The 25,621-nt window shown below is 39.0% G+C and overlaps 1 protein-coding gene and 1 long non-coding RNA gene across 10 annotated transcripts in view; both read right to left on the bottom strand.

Annotated features, from left to right (window-relative positions):
- The window catches only part of LOC109713697 (4-coumarate--CoA ligase-like 5), a 46,812-nt gene that overhangs the window by 4,173 nt on the left and 17,018 nt on the right, over nucleotides 1-25,621 (bottom strand). For 3 of the 9 annotated variants that reach the window (XM_020237877.1, XM_020237876.1, XM_020237873.1), the window contains exons 3-6: nucleotides 22,429-22,574; nucleotides 22,262-22,329; nucleotides 19,148-19,250; nucleotides 17,963-18,132 (exon numbers count right to left, since the gene is read on the bottom strand). In XM_020237877.1, coding sequence (XP_020093466.1) covers nucleotides 18,007-18,132; nucleotides 19,148-19,250; nucleotides 22,262-22,329; nucleotides 22,429-22,574 — 443 coding nt within the window. In that variant the 3' untranslated portion in view covers nucleotides 17,963-18,006. Of the gene's footprint in view, nucleotides 1-12,355; nucleotides 12,571-17,962; nucleotides 18,133-18,210; nucleotides 18,259-19,147; nucleotides 19,251-22,261; nucleotides 22,330-22,428; nucleotides 22,575-23,624; nucleotides 23,916-25,621 lie in introns of those variants that run through there. The other 6 variants (XM_020237879.1, XM_020237874.1, XM_020237880.1 and 3 more) reach the window with 6 other exon arrangements.
- LOC109713698 lies at nucleotides 18,415-19,141 on the bottom strand. Its single transcript, XR_002217147.1, has 2 exons — nucleotides 18,960-19,141; nucleotides 18,415-18,857 (listed from the first exon to the last, which is right to left on the bottom strand). It is a non-coding gene; the product is annotated as an uncharacterized LOC109713698 (long non-coding RNA).

Here is a 25,621-nt window from a genome sequence, read left to right as displayed (position 1 = left end):
GGCCTACGATGGTATTTTCGGATTTCCTTCCACTTTACCACCAAGGCGCTCCCATGATCATCGGATTCCTCTCATTTCGGGTAGTCAACCCCCAAACATTCGACCCTATCGTTACCCTCATTATCAGAAAGGAGAGATCGAGCGGCAATCTAGGGAAATGCTCGCGAATGGCATTATCCGACCAAGCAACAGCCCTTATTCATCCCCTGTTCTGCTAGTGCGAAAGCGAGACGGTTCATGGAGGATGTGTATTGATTATCGAGCACTCAACAATATTACTATCAAGGACAAATTTCCCATTCCGACTATTGATGAATTGTTGGATGAGCTACATGGTGCGGCTTATTTTTCTAAACTTGATCTTCGATCTGGTTATCACCAGGTTCGAATGCATGAAGATGACATTTCTAAAACGGCCTTCAGAACGCACGAGGGGCATTACGAATTTCTCGTTATGCCGTTTGGGCTAACAAATGCTCCGTCTACTTTTCAGAGTCTTATGAATGATGTATTCAGGCCTTTTTTACGGCGTTTCGTTTTGGTGTTCTTCGATGATATATTAATTTATAGTTCGTCCTGGGAAGATCATCTATCTCACCTCGAGGTAATTTTTCGAACTCTTCGGGATAATCAATTTTTTATAAAACGTTCGAAGTGTTCTTTTGGCCAGCAGCAGGTGGAGTTTCTGGGGCATATAATATCGCGCGAAGGAGTTGCGACCGATCCTCAAAAAATAGCTTGCATAACTGAGTGGCCTACACCAAAAGGCATTAAAGCACTCCGGGGGTTTCTAGGCCTTACCGGATACTACCGAAAATTCGTTAAGGATTACGGCAAGATTAGTGCACCTTTAATGAATTTATTAAAGAAGGACTCTTTCCATTGGAATGACGAGGCATCATTGGCCTTTAATGCCCTTAAAGAAGCCATGGTCTCGGCCCCAGTCTTGGCACTACCGAATTTTTCTACAACATTTATACTCGAGTGTGATGCTTCTGGTATTGGGATTGGTGGTGTTCTAATGCAAGAAGGTCGACCAATAGCCTTCACTAGCAAGGCTCTTTCTGAAAAACATCGTGCTCTCCCGACGTACGAAAAGGAAATGATGGCGATATTGCACGCGATCAACAAGTGGCGCCAATACTTGTTAGGACGGCATTTCATTATCTATACCGACCATCGTAGTCTTAAATATTTGATGGAGCAAAGGGTTTCTTCAGAGATGCAGCAGAAGTGGACCGCTAAACTGCTCGGGTATGATTATGAAATTCGTTATAAAAAGGGAGTTGATAATTCTGTTGCTGATGCATTATCACGTCAGGACGAGGCAGAGTTAATTGCGATCTCCTATCCTACTCCAACATGGGTGGAACAAATTAAGTACATAGTAGGTAAAACTACATGTCTCTGTGCATTTACTTACATGTCTTTCGTACATATATTGATTTACAAAGTCAATGTTCAAGTCAATACATTTCAAAATTTAATGTCACTTAAAGTAACATGTCAATCAAATGATAGTGAACACAACAACGAACGGAAGCACGTTCGGTACATATGACTTTACACTAGGACCCTTAATAAATAAAGAAATATGTACATGAGCAACAACAACTCGGAACCCGCTTGTCTCCTCCACGACAAGCAAGCCGCAGACACGCGCCCGGGCCTAGCTGGTTTAACCGCTATCGCCCTGCACTGTTATACGGGGATAGCAGATCACCAAGTCCTGTAGAGAGAAAGTTCCTCCGTTGTCCCTAAGCTGGTTTCCGTGGCGCGGAGTCGTACTGAGAGTGTCGTGGCCGACGAATGTCCGTTCCTCATGATATACTGATAGAAATAGCCCAAGCACCTTACTTATAAAGTAGTTTGACTATAGAAAAGAGAAAAAAACTAACTTTAGTTGGAATTTACTCTATCGTATGGCTCACCCACTGCTCAGAACGCCACACGTACGCTTTATTACCCTCCTTTCCACAAGAACTCTTTCTATAGGGTTAATTGCCATATCACCTTCGGATTATGAGGCCATATTAAGCCGAACTTCGATCAGTTAAACTTTTTAGCGGCTTCTACTAAAGGGTACCGACTTTAGGCTAGCCGCAGCCGATATGAGAACCATCCGCTCGCTATTTGCTGTCATAATCGGTACTTCTCAAACCGACCTCGTCCCTAACGGACACATTTAGGTTTAACCGCGCGGTGTTTGACACCTCTCATTTGGAGCCACGACCCGTTGTTGAAGCTCACGCAAAAGTTCAGTTATACGTTTAGGGCTCCCCGGTTTTTTCTTATGGTTTGTAGTTCTACGAGCGGCCGTGCTCTTCTTCGCTCGAGTGGAACTTCTCTAAGTATGGACCGATTTTTGGTTCTCTCCGGTCACTGAACCAGTCGGTTTCCTCTGGTTATTTACTCTTCCACTCCTGAGCTTAGTATTTTTTGCTTTTTTATTCACCCTTTTAGTTCTCCTACAGGTCTACAGTTGCTGCCTCCCGTCAACTCTCGTTCGGGTATCCTCAGTTTTACCCGTCGGCTTAGGTATAGATTTCCAAGAGCCGTGTTGAATGCTTTTATTTAAACGTTTTTATAAACGTTTTTGGTTTTTTACGGCGTTGGACTCGATTACCAATGTGATAGAGGTCTCTCATTGACGAATTACCTTAGTTTTTAAAAGGACATTTGTTTTCGTTCCTTTATCCTGGGGTTCCGGTTAAATAGCGGCAATCTATTTGGTTATCGCTAACCTTGTTTTAGAGCTAACTAAAAGATGCTTGCTCACGTCTTTTCTAATACTGTATCGGTCATGTCCTCCTTGCGGCATACAAGGAATGACCACTGGCCTCGTCCCCTAAGTGGACGTTGGAATGCTTCTTTGAATCTCATTCAGTTTAGTAACTCTAGCTCTACCCGGAGTTTTAGTCTATGTGGTAGTCCTAATATCCGGTACCTCTCCCATTGCGGTACTCCCGCATTTGGTTGTTACCGCCGATGTATTTTTTCTCAACCCCATTCACCCGGAGGAGACTTTTCTTTTTACAACCTCTGTCCCCTGGTTTTTGTCTCTCGACTTCGATTGTTTTTCAATAGTCGATATCCCCCAAAGGCGCTATCGACCTATCGAAGTATTTAGGGTTAGAGAAAGGTTTTTAGCGGTATTTCGTCTAAACTGAGCTAGATTGGTTCTATCTATACGTAGACTCCACGAGCCGGTTCAGGATTCTGAGGAAGGACAGCTCCGACTCCTCATGGTCCTTACTTCTACTTATCTCAGTCGGTAATTACCTTCTGGCAGTGACCTCTTTCCTTTTAGGAGTCCTCAACCTAGAACCCATTTTCTTCCAGGGTTCTAGTTAGACCATCCCAGATTCCCTTCTATGCCAAACTCGTTCCACATTAGGTTACTTCCCGCTCATCCATTGCCGCCTTCACCGCGGTAGTGAGCTTTGTTCTTTTTTTTTTGTGTCTTTGTCTTTCATTTCCTTCTGCTTTCCTTCTGACAGCCTTTTCCGTTTCTTCTCTACTTTTCCAAAGCTGCTTCTTCTGCTTCCTCTTTACTTTTCTAAAGCAGTCTTTTCTTCTCCTTCTTTGCTTTTCCATCTTTTCTGTTTTTCTTACACTTCGAACCCCTTCTTCTTTTCGGCAGCACAGCTTGGTAGCGTAGCTTCGCTCAAGGCTCCAGCCGATACTACTACTTATCTGCCGCCGTTAATTCTCCTGTATTAATTACGGTGTATATTCTGTTTTTAGCTCTTACTTAGTCCCGGCATTTCCTTTTTTTTTTACTTGCTGGTTTTAGCTCAGTGACCCAGAACGTAATGCAGTCCGTGATCGCGTCTTCTAAACTTTAACTAACCTAACTTTTCATACGGAGTCTAGTGCGGGAAAAACTTCGTCACCGCCCTAAAACTTGGCTCGCTAAGTTTATTTTGGTACGGTTTTCCACTTTGCGCGGAACCTTTTGCGGTCGATGGCTTCACAGTGAAGCTTTCGAAGGCTCCCCCGTTAACAACTCGGTTAAGCCGCGTTTGTCGACCGTGTGGCCCAGGTATGGTCATGTCGCCAAAGTCGCCACGTGGCTCTCATGTAATCCCCGTGGTCTTCCTTGTGCTTGGCATGGTTTTAGCTCCCTCAATATCGTTGGCGTTCGTCAATGTCTGCCAAGACTAGCTGACTTCCACCAGGTTTTATTATCCTCTATTACCGACTAGTACGTTCCCGATATTGGTTGAGTCCCCGCTGAGATATTTATTCAAGTGTTATGGGATTTTTTCCCAGAAAAGGGGGACGCTTGTTTTCTGGTGAGAATAAAATGGCGTAGAAAGAAAGGACGTAAATGGCGAAAAAGATCGTCATCGAACCATTGAATCTTAGAACCTCAGACAGACGAGGTACCGGTAGTGAGGCAACATCTAATTTTGGGGAGAAAGACATGAAAGATAACCAAGTAAGTTATCTTTCAGTAAAAGCCGAGAAGTCCGGCCGGTCTAGAACACGACAAAATCGGCAAGCCGAGTAGAGGACCAGCTCAAGGGCCGAAGGGAGCATGTAAGCTGAGTAGGCCGTCTTGGCTTCTCTCTTATCTCGAAAGTCTGGGCCGACTAACCTAGGGAGTAGTCGGCTTAGCCAACAAGTCATTTTCCCGCGTGTGAAGCTCCCAGTAGAAAGCCTCGGCAAAGTTGGGGCTGCGCGAAGGGCTCTTTCTAGAAACTGACCCAGTTCCCAGCCCTACTAGCTGTAGGTTGTGGTCATTTGGTTTAAATTAAAAAAAAAATTTAACTATCCATGTTGAAATTTATCTAACTTAACACCAACACCTTGGTTTGATAACAATTTATATTTTTATAAATTTATAGCAGAAATAGCCGATTTTAAAATCTCATATTGCCAGTAAAGTCTATCATAGTCTGCAGGAGTCAAACTCAGTGTGTAGGAGGGTAAATTAAGTTTAGATACATTACCCGGACACTTTATAGAGCTTGGGTCTGCACTCACTCTCACAATGTATATTTTTATCAATTTGTGGCAAGAGATAGTCGAATTGAAAATATTAATGTTGCCAACAAACTCTATCTTACCAACAAATTTATAAAAATATAGATTGTTGATATTAAAATCTATTACAACCTGAATTGGTGTTTATTCGACATTGAAAAGGTAATGTCAAGATTAACCAAAGACGTGCATTTTAAAATAACCTAAGCTAAATTGTACACATTAGGTTTAGAAGAGTAGATCATCCGTTTTCTTCAGAGATTTTACTCATAGTAGACTTCTTTTTCGTAGAAAATTACGTAGAAAATTATTCATATATATATAATTTTCGTAGAATTAAGATTGATGAAAAATAAGATACTGTGTGATTTCTAAAAACCGATTCTCTTTTAATTTCAACGCTGTCAAAACATCAGTACCTCCCAAACACTGAGGTTATCGGCCGACGACTTGAATAACAGTCTGAAGTTATTAGGTTGTAGTTTATGCTTTCCTTTACACTAACCTATATATTCTCTGAATCCCGCACAAACTAAGCTTCAGCCCTTAGTCTTAGTCTTAGCCTTAGCTTTATTCGACCTTAACCTTAGCCTTACTGAGTAACGGATTAAGACAAACCAAGTAGTGGACTTAGCCTTAGCCTTATTTAGTAAGAGTAACAGCCACAAACCAAGTTCATTATATTTTTTGCATTAGTCTAATTATATGATTGAAATAGAAATATTATATAATTAAATTTAAGTTTAATTTTTAATTTATAATTTTTAAATGTAATTTTAAAACTTTATTACAATTTTAAAATTTAGATAAAAAAATTTTTATATTTGAAACTTCAACTCACCTATTAAGTTTTATATTTTTATGTAAAGTTTAAGTTTGACTTTTAATGTTAAATTTAAAATTAAACTTAGGTATTTAAATTAAATTCAAAATTTATTTTAAACTTATTTTGAAATATATATAATTTTAAATTAAATTTAAGTTTAAGTATTCAATCTAAGCTTTATGAACTAATTTAAAATTAAAAATTAAGTTCAAATTTAATTTAAAATTTTTATTTTTAAATTAAAAATTTAAATTTGAGTATAAAATTAATTTTTTCAATTTTTTTTATGTGGATGTTTCCCTAAGCGAGTAAGGCTAAGGCTAAGGTCGTGATGTTCTTTTCCATCATAACCACCGTTTCTATTCTACCATTGTTTTAAATAGCGGTGATATATCAATGGATATCACCGCTATTTTTTTCAACGGTGACTAATTAATTAAATTTCACCGCTAGGATTAAAATGGTGATTTACTGATAAAACAACGGTGCGGTGATAAAAGAATAGATACTACCGCTATTTTTTTTAAAGATGGCTAATTAATTGAATTTTACCGCTATGACTGAAATGGTGATTTACTAATGAAACAGTGGTGATAAATCAATAAATACCACCACTATTTTATTTAGCGACCAATAGATATTACCGTTATTTTTTTCAACGGTGTTTAATTAATTTAAATTAAATTAAAAATTTAATTTAATTTAATTTAATTATAAAATTAAATTAAAATTTTAATTATTAAATTTATAAATCTTTTAATTTTTTTAGGAGTGAGGGAGTCGAGTGGACCGGAGAGGGGACTGAGGAGGTGAAGGAGAGTCGATGAGTTTGGGGGAGTTTTTGGGTAAAGGGATTAGGCGAGGGTGGGAGAGAGAGAGGAGGAACTGCTAGAGAGCAGCCGCTCGAGCACTATGCCAAGATGGCATAGCCTAGCTAGTGAAGCTCCCCTAGCTCGGAGGTCTCTTAATTCTTTAACTCTCCATCCCTGTTCTATACTCCCTTTTCCCTATTAAAATGAACTATCAAAGAACATTGCGGGACCAATGTAATATATTTCGAGTTGATGAAGATTGGTTAAGGATTGTTCTATTAACTGATAGGGATTAATATAAGGATTTATTGTCTATAAATTTAAACTTGAACAAATAAATTTCTCTTTTAATAATTTTACTTTTCAACCCCAGCGTAGTAGAGGAGGCAGGAGGTTTTGTTGGAACGGGAGTTCCAACCTTTAGGCCTTTAGCGAGGACTTAAAACACGGTTCAAAGGGTGCACCGCAGAAGCTCACCATCTACTCGGGTGACCTGTTCATGGAACCATTGTCGTGCTAAGAATACAAAGAGGTAAGCCGCTAGCTCTTATCGTTATCCAAGTTAGAAATCGTGAGGTAGACTCTACAGACCATTAACCCTACGGTGATACAGCAGCCTCGGATAGAAGAAGAAATTCGTACTCTGTACTTTTTGACCTACTTAAAAACTAGGCACGCCATTGAGGTTAAACATCCGCTGTCTGGGTTAAGAGAGATTTTAAAATATACCTGGTATTTTAGAACCTCTTTCGAACGCTAACCGTGCTTATCAGTGGCTTCGAACAGCTATGCCAACTTCGGATTCTATGTGGTATAGTGGTTAAAGTTTGTGGGCGAGACACGCTACAAACAGTCGAACAACGAAGTAAGCTTGAACCCGCCTAAGCTCTAAAAGGAAGTTTTCCGCGTTCTAAGATAGGGCTAGAACATTAAGGTGAAGCTGTACTACTTGTAATCATCAGGGCCATTATATGCTCTCATCTCATCCCCCAGCGACTGGTATTTGGCGGAGTATACCTCAATAGACTCATCTTCTTACCTTCCATCATAACATGGTGGTAAGGCGGGTTCCTTCGGTAAACCAGGTTAGAAATCCAGCAACGGGACTCTTCGTAGCCTCTATGCAGAGGTTTGTAGCCAACTGATGGAGACAAACTGGTAGGCTAACTCCCACTATCCGACTTGAGTACGTATTAAATCAAGGAACTTCTGCTTTGTTAAGGAAGGTTTTTCGTGATCACTTATAGCCTAGTGCTAGTGAATGTTAACTTCAACCGTATGGTACTTTAAATTTTTGTACGAGCTGTTTATTCACACGATAAACCCTGCGTCACATACCTACTCGGTGGCCTTATTTTACTCGTATGAACCTCTCGGCCAGTTGATGTTGGTTATATCATGAGGAGGGGCTACTTCATCCATTGGGTAGTTACTTCAGGTAGCTTTACAGTCGGGTTTATGCGAGTCCTTAGCTATCTCCAACCTCTTCGGGTCCTCACCCTTAACAAAGCAAGAACAAAGAAACCGTCTATAGCGTTCTGCGTTGTACTAAGAAATACAGAAAGAAGTAGGGGAAGGTCATCTTCCAGAACTCTCGAGAGAATATACAGAATGCTTTGGGGCTTACCGGACGAAGACCGCTTAGTACTTCTATTACGTCTTAGAGGGAAGCGGTAAATCTAAGTCCTGGATTTTGGTGGGCAACAAACATCGCTTCTTCAGGAGGGAGTATCCATATTACTCCATCTGGACTTGAGACCTGAACAGCTTATTACCGAACATTACTAAGCAGACGTCGGCACAGTTGGNCCTACGCACTCGACAACTAGTCGATTCTGGCCGAAGTCTAATCCTCGAGTTTCGAGAATTCACTTCCTTACAGAAGTGTTCAAGGGCCCCACCGAATGATTACGCCAAAACCTCCTCTGCTTCCGGTTTTGAATAAAACCATGGGCCCCTCGCCATGATGGTTTCACTGTGGAAAAACCATGGGCAACCGTAGTTTTGAAAAAACCAGGTGCCGCCGTGGTTTTTTTCACCCAATCCGCCTCCTCTTTTGCCTATAAAAAAGGATCCCCATTCCTCAGAAGAAGCAAGCGATAGAGACAAACTCCACAAATATTTCTAATGGCCTTTATTTTCCTTCTTTTCCTGTAAATATATATCTTTCAAGCACTGCACTCTCTGGATTAAGGAGTCTGTACAAAGAAGTCCTTTCTTTCCCCCCAGGAAATCCCGGAAGGGAAACCTTCTAGCGTACCAGAGTTTGCGGTTATATGATTTGATGCTCCGGTATCCAGATACCAAACTTCCTCACCGGGTTCGTGAAGGTTCATAGCAGCAAAGGTCTGAGGAACTTCATCAGCAGCGAAAGAATGATTGAAGCGTTGTCTGCACTGAAGAGCAGAATGATTGAACTTTCCACATATCTGACATTGTATGCCGGACTTCGGAATGTATGGTTGTTGATTTGGAGTGTAAGATTGTTGAGGATAATTGGGTTGAGACTGTGGGTAGATTCCAGGAGATCCACGACCAGAATAGTGTCTACCACGTTGTCCTCGGCCTCCACGATATCTACCTCCACGGCCTCCACGATTACCACGTCCACGATTGGCATAAAGAGCTTCACCGTCAATAGTGGGAATAGCAGAGGACGTAGTCACACTAGTGCGACGCTAAACTTCTGTTTCTTCTTGCATCAAGAGAAGACGAAGTTGTTCAAAAGTTGGCTTATTTCTGTGTGTGTTTAGAGCACTAACAAAACCTCGATATTCCTCTGGTAGCCCTAGAAGAACAGTCATGACCAAATTATGGTCTGACTCGATTTCACCAATCGCCTGAAGAGCATTACCAATCGTCTTGATCTTTTGCATGTAATCACTCATGCTCATTGAGCCTTTCTTGATGCTCCGCAATTCAGACTTTAGAGAAAAAGCCGTGGAAGCAGTCTTATAAAGAAAATGTCTCAATAATTCTCCAAGCATCATATGCAGTTTTAGGTGAGCTAGAAACAACCATATGTAATATGCTAAGAGATAAAGTGGCATTAATCCATGGAAGTATAGTAGTATCGTTCTTTTTCCAACTCACATATTCAGGATTTATAACCTCCTTCTTATCAGCAGTATTGATAGTCTGAGAAGGCACAACACTAGTTCCGTTCACATGTTTTGTAACACCGAAACTTTCTAGAACATTAAAAAAGACTTGTTTCCACACAAGATATGTGGAATCGGTGAGTTCTAGTGGTATGAGAGTTTTGATATTAACAATTGGCAAATTTGAGGTAAAAGAAGACATATTTACTACCTTAAGATAAGGATCCACCACTAGATAAGAAAGACAGATAAATCAGAATGTAGCGGATGTAAATAAAAGAAAAGAACCTAAATTCTACCACATGAGAGGAACCACTTATCACCAAATAAGATCGACCGCACCAAAGAAAGAATCGAGCGATACGAGCAACCAACAGTAGGACAGTCCGAGCGGCACCAGAGGAGCAAAGAGGAATCACAGAAAGGCTGAAAATATTGTAGCAGAAATGCTGTAGCAGAGGCGCTACAGTCCGAGCGGCACCAGAGGAGCAAAGAGGAATCACAGAAAGGCTGAAAATATTGTAGCAGAAATGCTGTAGCAGAGGCACTGTAGCGCCGGTACTGTAGCGTCGGTACTGTAGCGTTGGTACTGTAGCAATGATATTGTAGCAGTACTGGGAAGATAGAAAACCAAAAGAAAAGACACATATAGAAAAAAATGAGATTTATGGTAGATGGTGGCTGTGAATCGATATCCCAACATTAGGGTTCCTACTCTGATACCATGAAAGAAGGGCTAAAGTGCATGCCCTCTTGAGTTGTATTAACGAATATATATAGTACAAGAGATTGTCTTACTATAGTAACGATGACTACTATAGTAAGAGTATAACTAGAATTACATACTACATAATCCTACTCTATAGAAGGCAATGATACTACTCTATATAAAGCAATAATACACAATATCCTAATATAGATAAAATATATCGTAACAGGATGTAAATAAAAAAATAAAAATAAAAACTGAATTCTACCACATGAGAGGAACCACTTATCACCAAATAAGATCGACCGCACCAAGGAAAGAACCGAGCGATACGAGCAACCAACAGTAGGACAGTCCGAGCAGCAAAGAGGAATCACAGAAAGGCTGAAAATATTGTAGCAGAGGCACTGTAGCGCCGGTGCTGTAGCGTTGGTACTGTAGCAATAATACTATAGCAGTACTATAGCGATAGTACTGTAGCAGTACTGGGAAGACAGAAAACCAAAAGAAAAGACACCTATAGAAAAAAGGTGAGATTTATGGTAGATGGTGGCTATGAATCGATATCCCAACGTTAGGGTTCCCGCTCTGATACCATGAAAGAAGGGCTAAAGTGCATGCCCTCTTGAGTTGTATTAACGAATATATATAGTACAAGAGATTGTCTTACTATAGTAACAATGACTACTATAGTAAGAGTATAACTAGGATTACATATTATATAGTCCTACTCTATAGAAGGCAATGATACTACTCTATATAAGGCAATAATACACAATATCCTAATATAGATAAAATATATCGTAACATCCTAATATAGATAAAATATATCGTAACACTCTCTCTCTAACTCTCCCTCTCTCTCTCTAAAAAGTGGAGCAAGGAAGGAGAAGGTGGAGGAGAAGGCTTGAAGAAAGAGCTCTACTTCTTCTTCCTCTTTGGGCCATTGGAACAAGCTTAGAGGTGAGCTTTTGATGCTCAACAATGATAGCTTTCTAGATTACCGAAGCAATCGGAACGCGAATCGAGGTGGGTTGTGCTTACCGAAGCGACTAGGTCGCCTACATGTCAAAGAGAAATGTGCTTTCTCGTTGATGCATATATATTAGTGGTAGTTGATTGCATTGGTGAAAGCATGAGATATTATGTAATAGCCACCTTGGATGATATATATGCATGTTAGCATGATTAGAATATGTGCATGATGGCATCATGAATGTGTTAAAGCATATAGATAGAATATGCATGATGAGATTATATGCTAGGTGATACTTGCATGTTGATGTGTGAGAATACAAGCTAGAGGAGTACATTGTGACATGATATAGACAAGCAAAGTGAAATGCATGACAACCTCTTGTGAAATATATGCTAGGTACATGTTGGCATTGTAGTGTGCTAGGTGAAGATAATGCATGTAAACCTAATTGATAGGTCTAGGGAATTATGCATGTGAACCGAATTGATAGGTTTAGGGAATTATGCATGTGAACCTAATTGCTAAATGAAAACATAGGCATGCTAGCATCATGGGAATACTTGCTTGTTGATAATTGCATATAAATATTATGTATACTAGTTGATAGTTGCATGTTGATGCATTAGAAATGCATGCTAGTTGATAATGGCAAATTGGTATGTTGAAATATATGCTAGATGTTATTTGCATATGACATGTTAACCTACATGCTAGATGGGAGCATAGTGTCACGACCCGCGACCACCCGCCAATTTGGCCAGGTCGCGGCGCCGCCGACAGACCGCCGAACGGACAGAATTTTCCCTGTACGTCCTAGGCGTCGCAATCAAAACAATACGAGAGGTTCCAACCAGGAACAGTATTCAACCATAGATTGCATAAGGAAGTATCAAAAACATAAATTACTAAGTTATTACAGCATTCAACTTAGATGCATTTTACAACATAATTTTTCTTTTACAATTAACCTCCAAATACAATCATAATCAGCACATCGTTTACTTATTACAACTTAAACAAAAGTTCGTTCTTATCTTTAAACCTCCCAAGCTAGACCACCAACTCGGGTACTGCTATCTCAGTCTCTGGGTAGGACGCTATCTGCAGAACTACGTCCTTGCCTTGCGCCGCCGCGCCGCACACGTGTGTACCTGTACCCCCAAAACAGCAACACGGGGGTGAGACTATTGTCCATAGTCCTCAGTGGGTTTAGCCACCCAAGAGAACAAGCTCAGCCAACAGGTCTAACGAGGCACTGCAACATGTTAGATCAACAATATAAAACATATATATATTCAATTGAAATACATGTCCTGCCTCACGAAATGCAATATGCAATATCTGGAATCATGCAAGTAGGTTACTTTAACACTACTTATGTTCTTAATCATTCTTTACTCTTTGCCATTTGATGCTTACTTTTAGCTCTTAGCTATTCCTTTCTTTAGCTATTCATTATTCTTTAGCCACTCTTTGTTCTTTAGCTATTCTTTACTCTTAACATTCTTGAACCATGCTATATCTTAGCCTTTGGCATTCTACTCTAAGGTCACTTTACCTTAGTCAACAAAGCCACCCGACTCGGTCTTGAGTCAATCAATCGCGGATAGTCCGCGCACTGTCTAGCTCGAGGTGAAGGAACTCTCACATGCACCTCAGCTGGCAACAGCTCACCGTACTCCTGTCCTAGCCGTCTGGCGGCGAACGAATCGCACCTCACCCAACAACGGCCTAGGTTCAATGACTTAGCCACCCGGCGGCGAAATCGTCGCACACACGCCACGACAGTGGTTCAGTCAACAGGCGGTAGGATCCACAAACTGGCTAACCATCCAGCGGCAAAATCATCGCACACACGCCACGACAATGGTTCTCTAGCCCCTGGGTGGCGAAATCGTCGCACACACCCGACACCACTTTGGGTGTATCAGCAAGCTTTGAGATTCCGGAATCCATATCACATTAACCAAGGGTTGGTCTTAACCCTATGGAACTGACCACTCTAGGTCTAAGCCTTTACTCAACCTAAATTAGCCCATTAGGTTTATTGCTTTCACATTCTTAACCTAGGTTTATTACACTAGGATTATTATTCTTTCCAACCTAAGTTCACTTGACTCTAGGTTAAGCACCTTTATATCACAACCTATGTTCCTTACGTTAGGTTTGGCATCATTCTTATTTAACCTATGTTCTTGACACTAGGATTTATGCCACTCGATCTATAGGTTGATTCATGTCCACCTATACTTGTTGTCCTTTTCTTAGCATTCTTACCATGTACTTGCATGTACTATTTTCATATCATGCTCATCATCTATACCTTAACATAGCATCATTTACTTTAATCATTCTAGGGTTATCAACTTAGTTTTCATGCACATTTAGTCTCACAATGTCAACATGCATTCTATCTATTATGTTCACATGCATTCATGTAATTATGTAGCATTATATAACTTGTTCATCATGCATTCTATATCTCATTTTAACTTATGTCATCAATATGCCTTTCATTCTATGCATTATGCTTACATGCATTCACATAATTATCTAGCTTTATTCAACTTGCTCATAGTGCATTCTATATCTCATTTACATCACACTATCAACATGCATTATTTAGCTACTTGCATTATTTACATGCTTCATTTACATTTATATGCATCAACATGGATTCTTGATTTCTTAGGCATAAAGGCGACCTAGTCGCTTCAGTAAACCAACCCACCTTAACTCGCGCTCCGATTGCTTGTAGTCATTTGCAATCGGCCTCCCGTGGCAACCGTTGCTCGGTTTGGCCCGAACTCTTGCGCGACTTCCAAACGACCTCCGAACCGCGATCCGTCTTTTCCGGAGTTTATTCCTTGACTCCAATGTGCTCCAGTTCCGATCTCATGATTTTTAGACCTTTATTCCACGTGCTGCGGCTATCTGTACCAAAACCGACCGTTTCGTCAATAACTTCGCGTACGTTCGTCGGATTGCCGAACCGAGCGTTTCAACGCATTCGTTAGGTCCCCAATTAGGTTTCTACAAGGCCAATTTTTCTTAGAAACACCCGGTGGCAAAAGCCCTAAATTTGGTGCCCTAACCAAGTCATAATTAAATTTCTTAGGATTGATCTCGTTGCTAAGCATAATCAAGCTTAGAACCACCCAAGAAGCTCTCTAATCTCGTTTCTAAACCATTTGAACCATTTCTAGGGCATCAAATATGAACCCTAGAAGTTCACCATGAGAGGACTTTGAGAAACCATGGTTTTCATATGTTCTCAAGACTCTAGAGGGTTTCTACATATGCAAAAGAGCCAAAACCATGAGTTCTAGGGCATAAAACCAAACCCTAGACCCACTCTTGCACGGAACCTCACCTTAGCCACAATGCTATCCAAGGTTCTTCTTGTTGGAGAACTCCCAAGCTTCCAAAAGCCTCAAATCCCTCAAGCTACTCCTCCAAATCCACCTCTTGGAGAGCTCTCTAGAGAGAGAAAATGAGGGAGAGAGAGATCTCCTTGTTGCTGTGAAGAGAGGAGAGGGTTTGGGTCTTATTTGGGCTGCTACAATTGCAGTTAGGCCCTCCAACTCTCTAATTCGGTAGCAGGCTGCACCTGCGGTCCACAGTGCGCCGTACCGGTACACGGGTTCCTGTCACCGGTACAACAGCCTTTTTCTGTGGTCCACGGTGCACTGTACCGGTACACGAAATCCTGTCACCGATACACAGCCTTTTTCCAGCCCAAATCCGAGAGTAGCCTTTTCTTCAGGTCGCTTGCTGTACCGGTACAGCCATCAACCTGTACCGGTACACAATGCTCCAGAATGCAGTTTTAGCTCGTTTTCGATTCTATTTCGTACCGAACAACGCTAAAACCATTCCAACTCTTTTAGAACTCATTTTTAACCTTCTAACATGGTTGGGATGTTAAGGGATCGCGTCCAACCAATCCTTTCGAGTACTTTAGTCAATTTGGCTAAAGTCCACAATATTTCACCGAGATCTCGGGGGTTACACATAGTGACATAATGAGAAAAGGCTAAGTATAATATGCATGTTGATAATGTGGATGTTTATAGAAACTCGATGTGGACAATTAGGTATTGAATAGATCGAGTGGCATTAACCTAGTGTCGTGAACATAGGTTGAACAAGTGAACCTAGAAGCAAGATCTAGGAAGAATGACATTGATTCCATGTTGATGATGACCCTAGTTGACAGGGTATCCTCAGTTGGCGAGGATTGGATCATACTCACATAGCCTGTCTGCGCTTGTCGTGGTCGCTCCACACAAGCTGTGCACTCGGGAGTTTTGTCACATGAAGGGGCTAACGTACTTGCCCATGGACTAACGCNATCGAATCTAGTGTCGTGAACATAGATTGTGGATTGAACCTAGAGTTAATTAAACCTAGGTTGTGTGATGAGGGCATTGAACCTAGAGTCACTTGGATCTAGGTGAGTGGCATAGGACCTAGTACAGACGAGACACTTAACATAGGTCATGATGTATGATATAAGAACTTAGTGTAGTTGAAACACTAGGATGATGAGTATAGGAACACATTGATTCCATGTTGATGATGACCCTAGTTAACAGGATAACCTCAGTTGACGAGGATTGGATCATCATACTCACATAGCCTGTCTGCGCTTGTGGTGGTCGCTCCACACAAGCTGTGCTCTCCGGAGTTTGGTCACATGAGGGGCGGTCGTGAGCTGTCCAGACAGTAGCTAGCTGTCCGCAGGCGGTCTCGGAGGTAGCCGAGCGATTAAAGACTCTTCCCCTATGAGACTTTGAGACGTGAGTTGGTGGCGACCCTTCGGGTTAGCCAAGTGATTGGGTGACAAGTACATGAGCTATAGAGTGGATTCGGTATCCTAGTTGAGTGGATTTAAGGCTGAGGTGCAAGTGAGACGTCCTTCGCCTCGAGCCTGGCTTTGTGCGGTACTCCGCAGATGATTGACTCAACACCGAGTCGGGTGGATAGCTCGTAAAAGTAGACGAAACCTTATGAATAGAATTGAGATTGACAGGAATCTAAGATAGAGGAAAAACTTAGAAGTCAATTGGATGAGCTATGGTTAGCAGGATTGGAAGTAGTATCGAATGAACTACTAATTGGTTGTATAGTTGCATTATTGCATGATTTGCATATAGCATAGCATTGTTGCATTTGTTAGGCAAAGCATGGTATCGTTAGTTGCATACTCTAGATATCATATCTATCTGTTTATTAAACTAACCTGCAGTTTGCCTCATTTGGACCTGTTGGTCGAGCTTTTTCCTTGGGTGGCCGTACCCACTGGGAATCATGGAGTTGGTTCTCATCCCACGTTGCTTTGGGGTGTTACAGGTTCGCACGTGAGCGGCGCGGCGGCGCAAGGCAAGGGCGTAGCTCCGTAGGTAGTGCCCTACCCCCAGAGACCAGAGATAGCAGTACCCCGAGTCGACATAGCTCAGGGGCGTAGTGAATTAAAAGAACAAAAATGCATTAAAGATATAAATGATGTAATAACTTAGGTTGCTTTTGGCTGGAAGCAAATTGTAATTGAGTTGTAAAAATGTATGAATGTGAATGCATGTAATAACTTAGGTGTTTATGTTGTTTGATACCTTCCATTATGCAATCAGTGTACGAATATTGTTTCTGTTTGGAACCTTTTGTATTGTACTGTTTGTTGGGCCTTGAACAGTACAGGGAAGACTCTGTCCGCGGTACAGGAAAAACCGTGTCTGTTCGGCGCTGTAATAGGCGTGGTCGTGGGCCGTGACACACCCACTCAACCCTAGTGGACCCCTACTATCCTAACTCTCCAAATCTTCATCCGAAGGCTACAAAACTACAAGCACCAATAACTAATACTTTTTATAAAGTATAGGAGCTGAATTCTATATATATATATATATATATATATATATATATATATATATATATATATATATAACGAGGCTATGATACTTCTTATAGTATCGCAGCTCTGGTACTATAGTCTCGTTATCGATTTTTGGGTATTCAAATCAACGATCCACACCATTAAATATGATCTAGGGTATATGAAGTTCTTAGAAATAAAATTTTAATTTTTTTCGATAGCGTTTACTTAGCAAGTAATTATGTTATAATGAATGGTGAAAATTGAACGATCTTTGAAATTTAAGTATAGGACTTTTGAATTCAAGATTAAGGATGTTAACCTTAATCTAAATAGTTTAAAATATTTTCTAACAAAATTTGAATAAATTTAGATTCTTCTACGCCTTTAAACTACAAACTCGTCATAGTAGCCATTGGAAATTGATAATTTTGAAACGGTTTGATTATAGAATAAACTATGACAAAAAAATATAAAATTTTATTTCTAAAAACTTTAAATACCCTATATCAGTTTTAATGGTGTGGATCATTAATTTGAACATTCTAAGGTTGAAACGAGACTTTAATACCGGAACCCCAGTACTATGAATATTATAAGAGCCTAGCTCTATATATATAACGCTTGTTAAGCCCCAAAAAAACAATGACAACCATAAGCAAACTTACAATGTCTTCGGAGCTGACAAGCACCTGCAATGAAATGACACCATTCAAAGGTTGGAAGACGGAATCAATAGTGCATAGTCAACAAGCTCTCTTCTCAAAATCTTCCCAGCAGCTGATTTTGGAATAGAATTGACAAAGGCAACACGGCGGATTTTCTTGTAAGGCGCAACCTGTTGCAAGAAGATGACACTGTTTACTTTCTAGAATTTGTTTGGTCTCGAAATAGTAAAAGGAAGTTTTGAACTCACCGAATGTCAAAGACCAAAGGAAGGGCAGTGTGTGAGCTGAGTCGGTAACTACTTTTAAGGAATGAAAACAAGAGTTATTACATAACTTTTCGCTGTAGTTAACAACATAATATTATCAGTTTTTCCTTTTTTTTATTTTGAGAGAGAAAAAAGTTTTGTATTACAGTAGGATCTTCAGTAAGTAGCACAAAGGATCTCATTTCAAAAAAAAAAATTTGAGGACAGTTGCACAGGCTATATTAGCTTTAGGAAATCCACAAATTCTACTCAAGGTCCCGACGAGAGAAGATAAAGAAAACTCATTCGGCTAAAATACATAAAACCCCCTATAAATATCTGCTTTTGCATCTTAGCCTCATGTCTGTTAAAAATCTATATTTTACCCCCTTAAAATGTTAAGTTGCAGCACTTAACATCGTTATATACTTATTTTATCCTTAGAAATGACGAAAAAAGGAAAGTAAATTAGTAAATATCCAGCGATCTCTGTCAAAAATTATCTTATTTGAAAGAAAATATAAGATGCTTATGCATTCCCACCATTTTTAAGGATATAATGAGTATGTAAGTAAGTTTCTTAGCTGTACTATACAATTTATCCACAGAATAGTGACGAAATTATAATATTGCCGAGTTAAGTGATACACCTCTAAATTTAATGAGTATGTAAGTAAGTTTCTTAGCTGTACTATACAATTTATCAACAGAATAGTGACGAAATTATAATATTGCTGAGTTAAGTGATACACCTCTAAATTTAAAGGGGCAAAATAGGAGTTTTTAAAAGACAGGAGGTAAAGTAGAAAAGCGGACATTTATAAGAGTTTTTCTGCATTTTAGCCAATTCATTGTGTTGAAACCACCGAGACAATCTTGGAGGAAAAAAATTGAGAAGGTGATATATAGAACAACATAAAAATGATAAAACAGCACGTACCTGTTTCGCAACAAAATCCATGGCTTGCTGTGCGGTGAGGGTGCTACCTTGTTGTTTTACAATAAAAGCCATTGGTATTTGTCCAGCTTCTTCATCAGGATACCTACCATGTTACATAAAGGAGAAAGATCAACCATCATCCTACTTTTTGAATCATTTCACTTCAATCTTGAAGTAAATAGAATAACAAAAATGTGTTAGTTTGAAGGTTAAGATTTGCTTCAAGGCACATAGAATTTACTTGCTTACTTGCCTAACTATGTCATCTTTTTTGAGATAAAACCACAATTTCCTTATCAGATGCTTCCAAAAGAGTTTGAATATCTGGAGTCCTACCTAATTCATAGAGTTTTGTACTAACAACTTGAAACAAACCGATAAACGTTCTTACCTAAAATTCCAATATTCAAGTAAATCTAAAAAAAATCTAAAACAGAAAATAATATTTAAAATATCTCTATAACTAAAATATCTAAACCTATCCTCATGCAAATCCGGCTCGAACTCAAGTCGCACCCAATGTTTGAATCATGGTGCGATCACGTCATCAAGCCAGATATTGAGTTTTCGGCGACGGGTATAAGTCTGAAACAGGGCCTGGTGCGCATCACCCGGCACTGCCCAGGCCCGACACGGGCCGTGCCGTGTCGGGCCTGCGGGTCGCAAAATCTCAGCCCGGCACGGCCCGAAGAACCGGCCTAGCCCGGCCCGGCACATCTGCTATAGTAGCCATCCCGGGCTAGGCCCGGCCCGCAGNCGACACGGATGCTACAGTAATCGTGTCGGGCTAGGCCCGGCCCGCAGTCGTGCCGGGCATGGGCCGCCCGGCCCGTTTTACATCCCTAGGCGGATTCAACTCACTTATTTCCATCATGTTTCTATCACGTATCTTGTAAAGCAAATCAAATTTCCCAACTTGAAGATAAGGAACTCAAAAGGAGTAAACAAAGGATTTTACATCAAGGTTGATTTTGAAAGACTAGAATTGCGCTACAATAAAGTTGACCTCACTCACATGCTTGTGAATAGTAGTCTTATTGCATTTTCAAGAGAAAGAGCCTTTCATTACATGCATCTTGTTCACAGTTCACACCGAAAGCTTGTTCAAACAATTGCTCCAAAGTCTCCGACAACCAGGAAATTGCATTGATAAACATCAAACAATGTCAATGCTGAAATACATAGCCTAATCGCCGCCAAATATTTTTGGTCAAGTAGATCCCATTCATGATGGCTATGCACTTTTCTCCAATATTGGTAAATAAAGGTCTTTTTCAACTAACCCTCAATCATGTTTTTCCATATAGGCCACTTTCTCTCATTCAACCTCTCAAATTATCTTGCTTTCTTTATCGGAAATATGAGTTAACGACCATAAATAAATGCTAAGTAACCATCAATCAAGCTCTAGTACCAATTGTTCCAAACTAAAGATGAAAGTTATTAGTAGCAATTTCACAAACACTTGGTGGGCGTATCACAACCCATACCCCACAAACATCCAATGGAGAGCAAACACAAGAGCAAACATACAAAATAAAGCAAACCACAAAAACACAATAACTTATGTTGTTCGACTATGCCTTCATCCACGGGAGCCACCTCTTGAATCCGTATGAGCCACCTCTAGAATCATACATCGCCTAATAATTCTGGTCTATATGTCTATGATCTGGTTTGGACCCGACGAGAACGTCAGGATCTAAATGGGGGGAGTCTGTAACGCCCAAATATTCCCACATCGGATAGAAAAACGATTCTAATTGGTATACATGAGTCCTCACACCCTAGTAGTAATAATTGGGCTTAAGTAGTTGAGCCGAAGATCTAGCCCCAACGAATTATTATTGCTAGTGGGTCGGGTCATTACACATTTCCAATCTAACCATATTTGCCAAAACAACCAAATCTAAAACAACCAAATCTAAAAACTTGCAAGTCCAATAAAAAGAATTTACCTTTGTGGAACTATTATATGTATTTTTAGTTGGTTGTTATTATCTCATATATTGAAAGTTTATCACCATCTTAGTATTGCTTCAATTTGATTTTAATTTTCCGTCTTGCTGAAATTTTTGCTTCCTTGGTTTACATAGTAAGTTCGCCGGAATCGATAAATTGAACCTAGTTTATTTATTTCAAGAATACCTTTACACAAAAACAAAGTTAAAAATTCAGTTTTGGCAACCTCTAGGTTTGCATCAGCTAGGCCATTATATAAATAATCTTAAAAACTTCTACAATAACTAATAAAAATAAGCCTTTGGCAGAAGTGAAATCGTAACTTCAGCAATAGAAACGGGCATTTTTCCTATGATCACTGCTATGTATTTGAACTATAAATTCGTGGTCTGCCAAAATCTTTTCCACATTCTATCCCATGACTTCTGTCTATGTTATGAATCTTTCATGTACTCCTCCATAGAAACTTCATCTGTTTTATTTTATTAATCTTTTTTTAATGGTGTAGAAAATTCAACATTTTCTGTCTCTTATGTGTTCGTCTTACATGCTTAGGCCATCTAAATTGATTTCCATTGCACTCTTTTAGTTTGTCACTCCTGACGCTTACCTAATATTTTGTCCAAAAGAAATATTACTCAAAAATAAAAATTCCAACTTTTTCTATTCTATTATATTTATCTCCAGAGTAAGAAACTCCTAGCCAAACATCTAAGTTGGTTTTATTTCACTATGTTAGGATCTTACATCTCTATGTGCTATTTCATGTTTTACTCGCATAAAACTATAAAGAAACTTCCTATGACAACATAGTACGTGATCCTATCAAAAGCATGGAAATCCTTATACAGGAATCTTGTGGTTTGTAGTCTATCACTGTCTTCTCGTGAAACATGTAGTTTAACAATCCTAGTAAAAAAGCTTCTTATAGCATTACGGCATTCGGTTAGCCCCATTTCCGGCATATACCTCTTCCTTTTGTTTTTATATCGGAAGTTATAACCTTCAGCTGTTTATGTCAGAACATTCATCATCGCCTAGGAGACAAAAATAGAAAAAGCAGCATGATGGAGAAAAATGAAGATTACTATGAACTCAGTATTGTTTAGACTTCAAAAACAGAAATCTGTGTTAGTTGTCCTAGATACATACGGAATGACTGCAGCATCAGCAATTTCTTTATGGGATTGCAGTATACGCTCCAATTCAGCTGGAGGCACCTGAAACATGGAACAATTGATGTATCAAAAACAATGTATTAAGTGCGACTTGCAATTGCTGTATAGGCAATCAGCAGCTTTCAGATTTTTACTTTATACCTGATATGCTTTATACTTTATCAACTCCTTTAACCTATCAACAATGAAAAGAAAACCATCGTCATCGAAGTAGCAAAGGTCACCCGTCTTCAACCAGCCTTCAGAATCCAAGGTAGATGCAGTTGCTTGCTCATCACATATGTAACCTGAAAGTGGAACATTAGAAAACAATGAAAATAACTACTAAATATAAATTTACACAACATTTTACATGAGCGGTATGCTAATGAGGGATGGCACCTTGGCTAAGAATCAACGTTTTCTTCCAGATATTTGAAGTATCCAAAATGTAGTTTTTTTATCCATTTTAATGTGATCTCATAGGTCTCCAATGGACCAGAAAACAGCAAGAGGACACCATGTCAACACTCGGGTAATTTACATGCCAACAAAAGAAAGTTTCTTAATTACAAATTATCGATTACAGTTTCTTATAAAATATCTATTACATGCATCTCTGTTGTCTATAAATTTACTTAGTTAAGTGAAATTAAATGATTTTTTCTATTTTTTCATTTAGTATGCTTAAGATAAGAATATGCATAATTATTTTTATGTATATATATAATAATAATATAATTTGCCAATTATTTACAATATTACATGCTTTATGAGAATTCATAAATCTCATAACTGTTATTTTTCTACACCAAATGGTTTCACCTTAAGTCGTAAGTATAAAACTAAACTAATAAAGAACTGACATATTCTAAATATTCAAATTTTTCTACATGAAGATCTATTATTTCAGAGTCAAACTGTTGAATTAGAAACATTGGTTGCGATCTAAAATTTTAATAATATGATGTTAATCTTTTTCTTTCTTGCAATGTGTCCTCCTATTTTTATGCCTTAAATCTCAAATTCTAAATCTCAAGTTCTTTACCCTTACCCCTAGATGATTTTTTATCCGCTTTGGGGTCATTATTCCTTTCACATCTTTTGGAAAAATAGAATACTAAAAGGAGATAGAAATAGGAAAGAATAGTTCTGAAAATCATTAGAAGTTTGGAAAAAAAATATAGCACACTGAACTTTAGTAATTGCAAGATTCTAGTGTGAGAATAGTATTCTATGCTATTCTAGAAGTTTTGACTGAAGTTTCAAGAGCTTAGGCCTGTTTTCAGAGCTTAATAAGCACGAAAACGGATTTTTGAAGATCGAAATATGTAAAACTACAGTTTTTTGTTGAGTACCAGCACTAAAATGAGGTACCAGAACTCATTTGAGAGCAGGGTTGAATAGCTCTCAGTTTTGCAGAACTCGGGTAAGTACCGATATTGATTTAAGTTGTAGCTTGTACATCTACAACTGAGGAGGTAGTTTGGACAAGAAAGCTCCTTCAAGATCTTGGAGTAGTCACTTCTGCGTTTGATTATGTGACAATCCGATATGAGAGTTTGGCAACTCTTTGCCCACATAAATGACCCGAAATATCACAGGACCACACACTTGATGTGAAGTAGCATTATGTTCACAGAAGGCAGCTGCGCAAAAAGAAAATCATAGAAAACAAAATGTTATATGTGAAATTCATCACCAATAAATCTAAGTATAAAGCGCAAAGGAGCGTGAATTGACTAAAAAGCTATATAGTCAAATGAGAGCTCAATATTAGTGTAAAATTGTCAGGCCCCAAACCCGAGGCATAACAGACGTTGTATTCTTGCATTCAATTGATCATTCAATTTATATTCTTGCATTGTTGATGGAGTGATTTCTTCTCTTAATGATAGGTTATTATCTTAATTCGCCGTACCACCATCATTATAATCTTAGGTTTGATGATGAATTGTTAAAGGCATTACGAAATGTCATCAATAGATCGGAGAGAGATCCAACGCATGCCGCTCTTGCCATAAATGAGATACAATAGCTTTTTCAATGTATTATTAATTTACTAGATGTTAATATGATGATTGCTCATTATTACTCTATCATACTAAAGGAAAAAATATTCGTGAATCCTCTGAAACTTTTGGCAAAGTGGGTGCAATTAATGGGAGACACAACACCGATCCCAATAAGTAAATAATTTAGACGTTTTATATCTAACGATAAACCTAATTTGATATAATTTTAATTTTTAATTGGACAACTAGGGATGTCAATGGGTATGGATACCCGAAATTTTATCCGAACCCGAACTCGAATGAAACGGATATATCCGATGGATATGAATATGGATTTGGATATGGATATAAAAAATAAAAACCCGACGGATATGGATTCGGATATGGATTTTGATTGTACCCGACCCAAACCCGAACCCGACCCGAACCCGAATTTATTTTGTATTATATATAATATATATATATATATATATATATATATATATATAAAAATTTGATGTTATATTTGAATTTGTATTTTAAAAATTTAAATTTAATATAATATATTTTGAAATATTGAAAAAAGAAATAATTATTTCGGATTCAAATTTTCGGGTTCTGGTTCGGGTTCGGGTTTCGAATTTTTGGTCGGGTTTGGGTTTGGATATGGATTTTTAAAATCCGTCGGGTTCGGGTTCGGGTTCGGGTCTCGGGTTTGGAGTCGGGTTCGGGTTCGGGTTTTTAAAAATCCGCCCCGAATCCGACCCGTTGACATCTCTATGGACAACTGAGTGGTGGCTATAATATGATAGATTTAGCAAAGCATTTAAAAAGATTAATGTGCATGTTTTATCTCAAACGACAACATCTAGTGGATGTGAAAGCAACTGGAGAACATTCGCACTGATACTGTAGGATACCGAACTTCTGAAAATAGGAAGTTACGGTAGGATAGTATGTCGGAGTTTATTATAAAAATAAATATAAATAAAAATAGTGTGAGATACTATTTTATTGGACTCATAGAAGTAAAGTATAAGTTGGAAATGACCTGTGCTGAAATCGGAGCGAAAACCGAAGATTTAGAATTTTCTGTGAGGAATGGGGCAGATAAATTAGCAGAAAATGCACAGTGTCAGAAAATTATGAAAACTGGAGGATATGTCAGAATTATTTTTATGAGGCTAGATTTAAAGTTTCAGCCCATTCTGACACCCGGAAGGTGGAGAATAAAATCGAACTGCTATCTACTAAAGATTACAGTTCGGCACAGTTTTCGGTGACCAAACGGGGTCGAAACTGAAAACTTAAGATATATTCTTGCTCAGTACGTTAAACCGAGCCTGCCTGTCGAATTTGAG

The sequence above is a fragment of the Ananas comosus genome, linkage group 8 (assembly GCF_001540865.1).
Source record: "Ananas comosus cultivar F153 linkage group 8, ASM154086v1, whole genome shotgun sequence".
NCBI lineage: Eukaryota > Viridiplantae > Streptophyta > Magnoliopsida > Poales > Bromeliaceae > Ananas > Ananas comosus.
The sequence above is the reverse complement of the archived record's forward strand: the minus strand, read 5'-3'. Positions and strand labels throughout refer to the sequence as shown.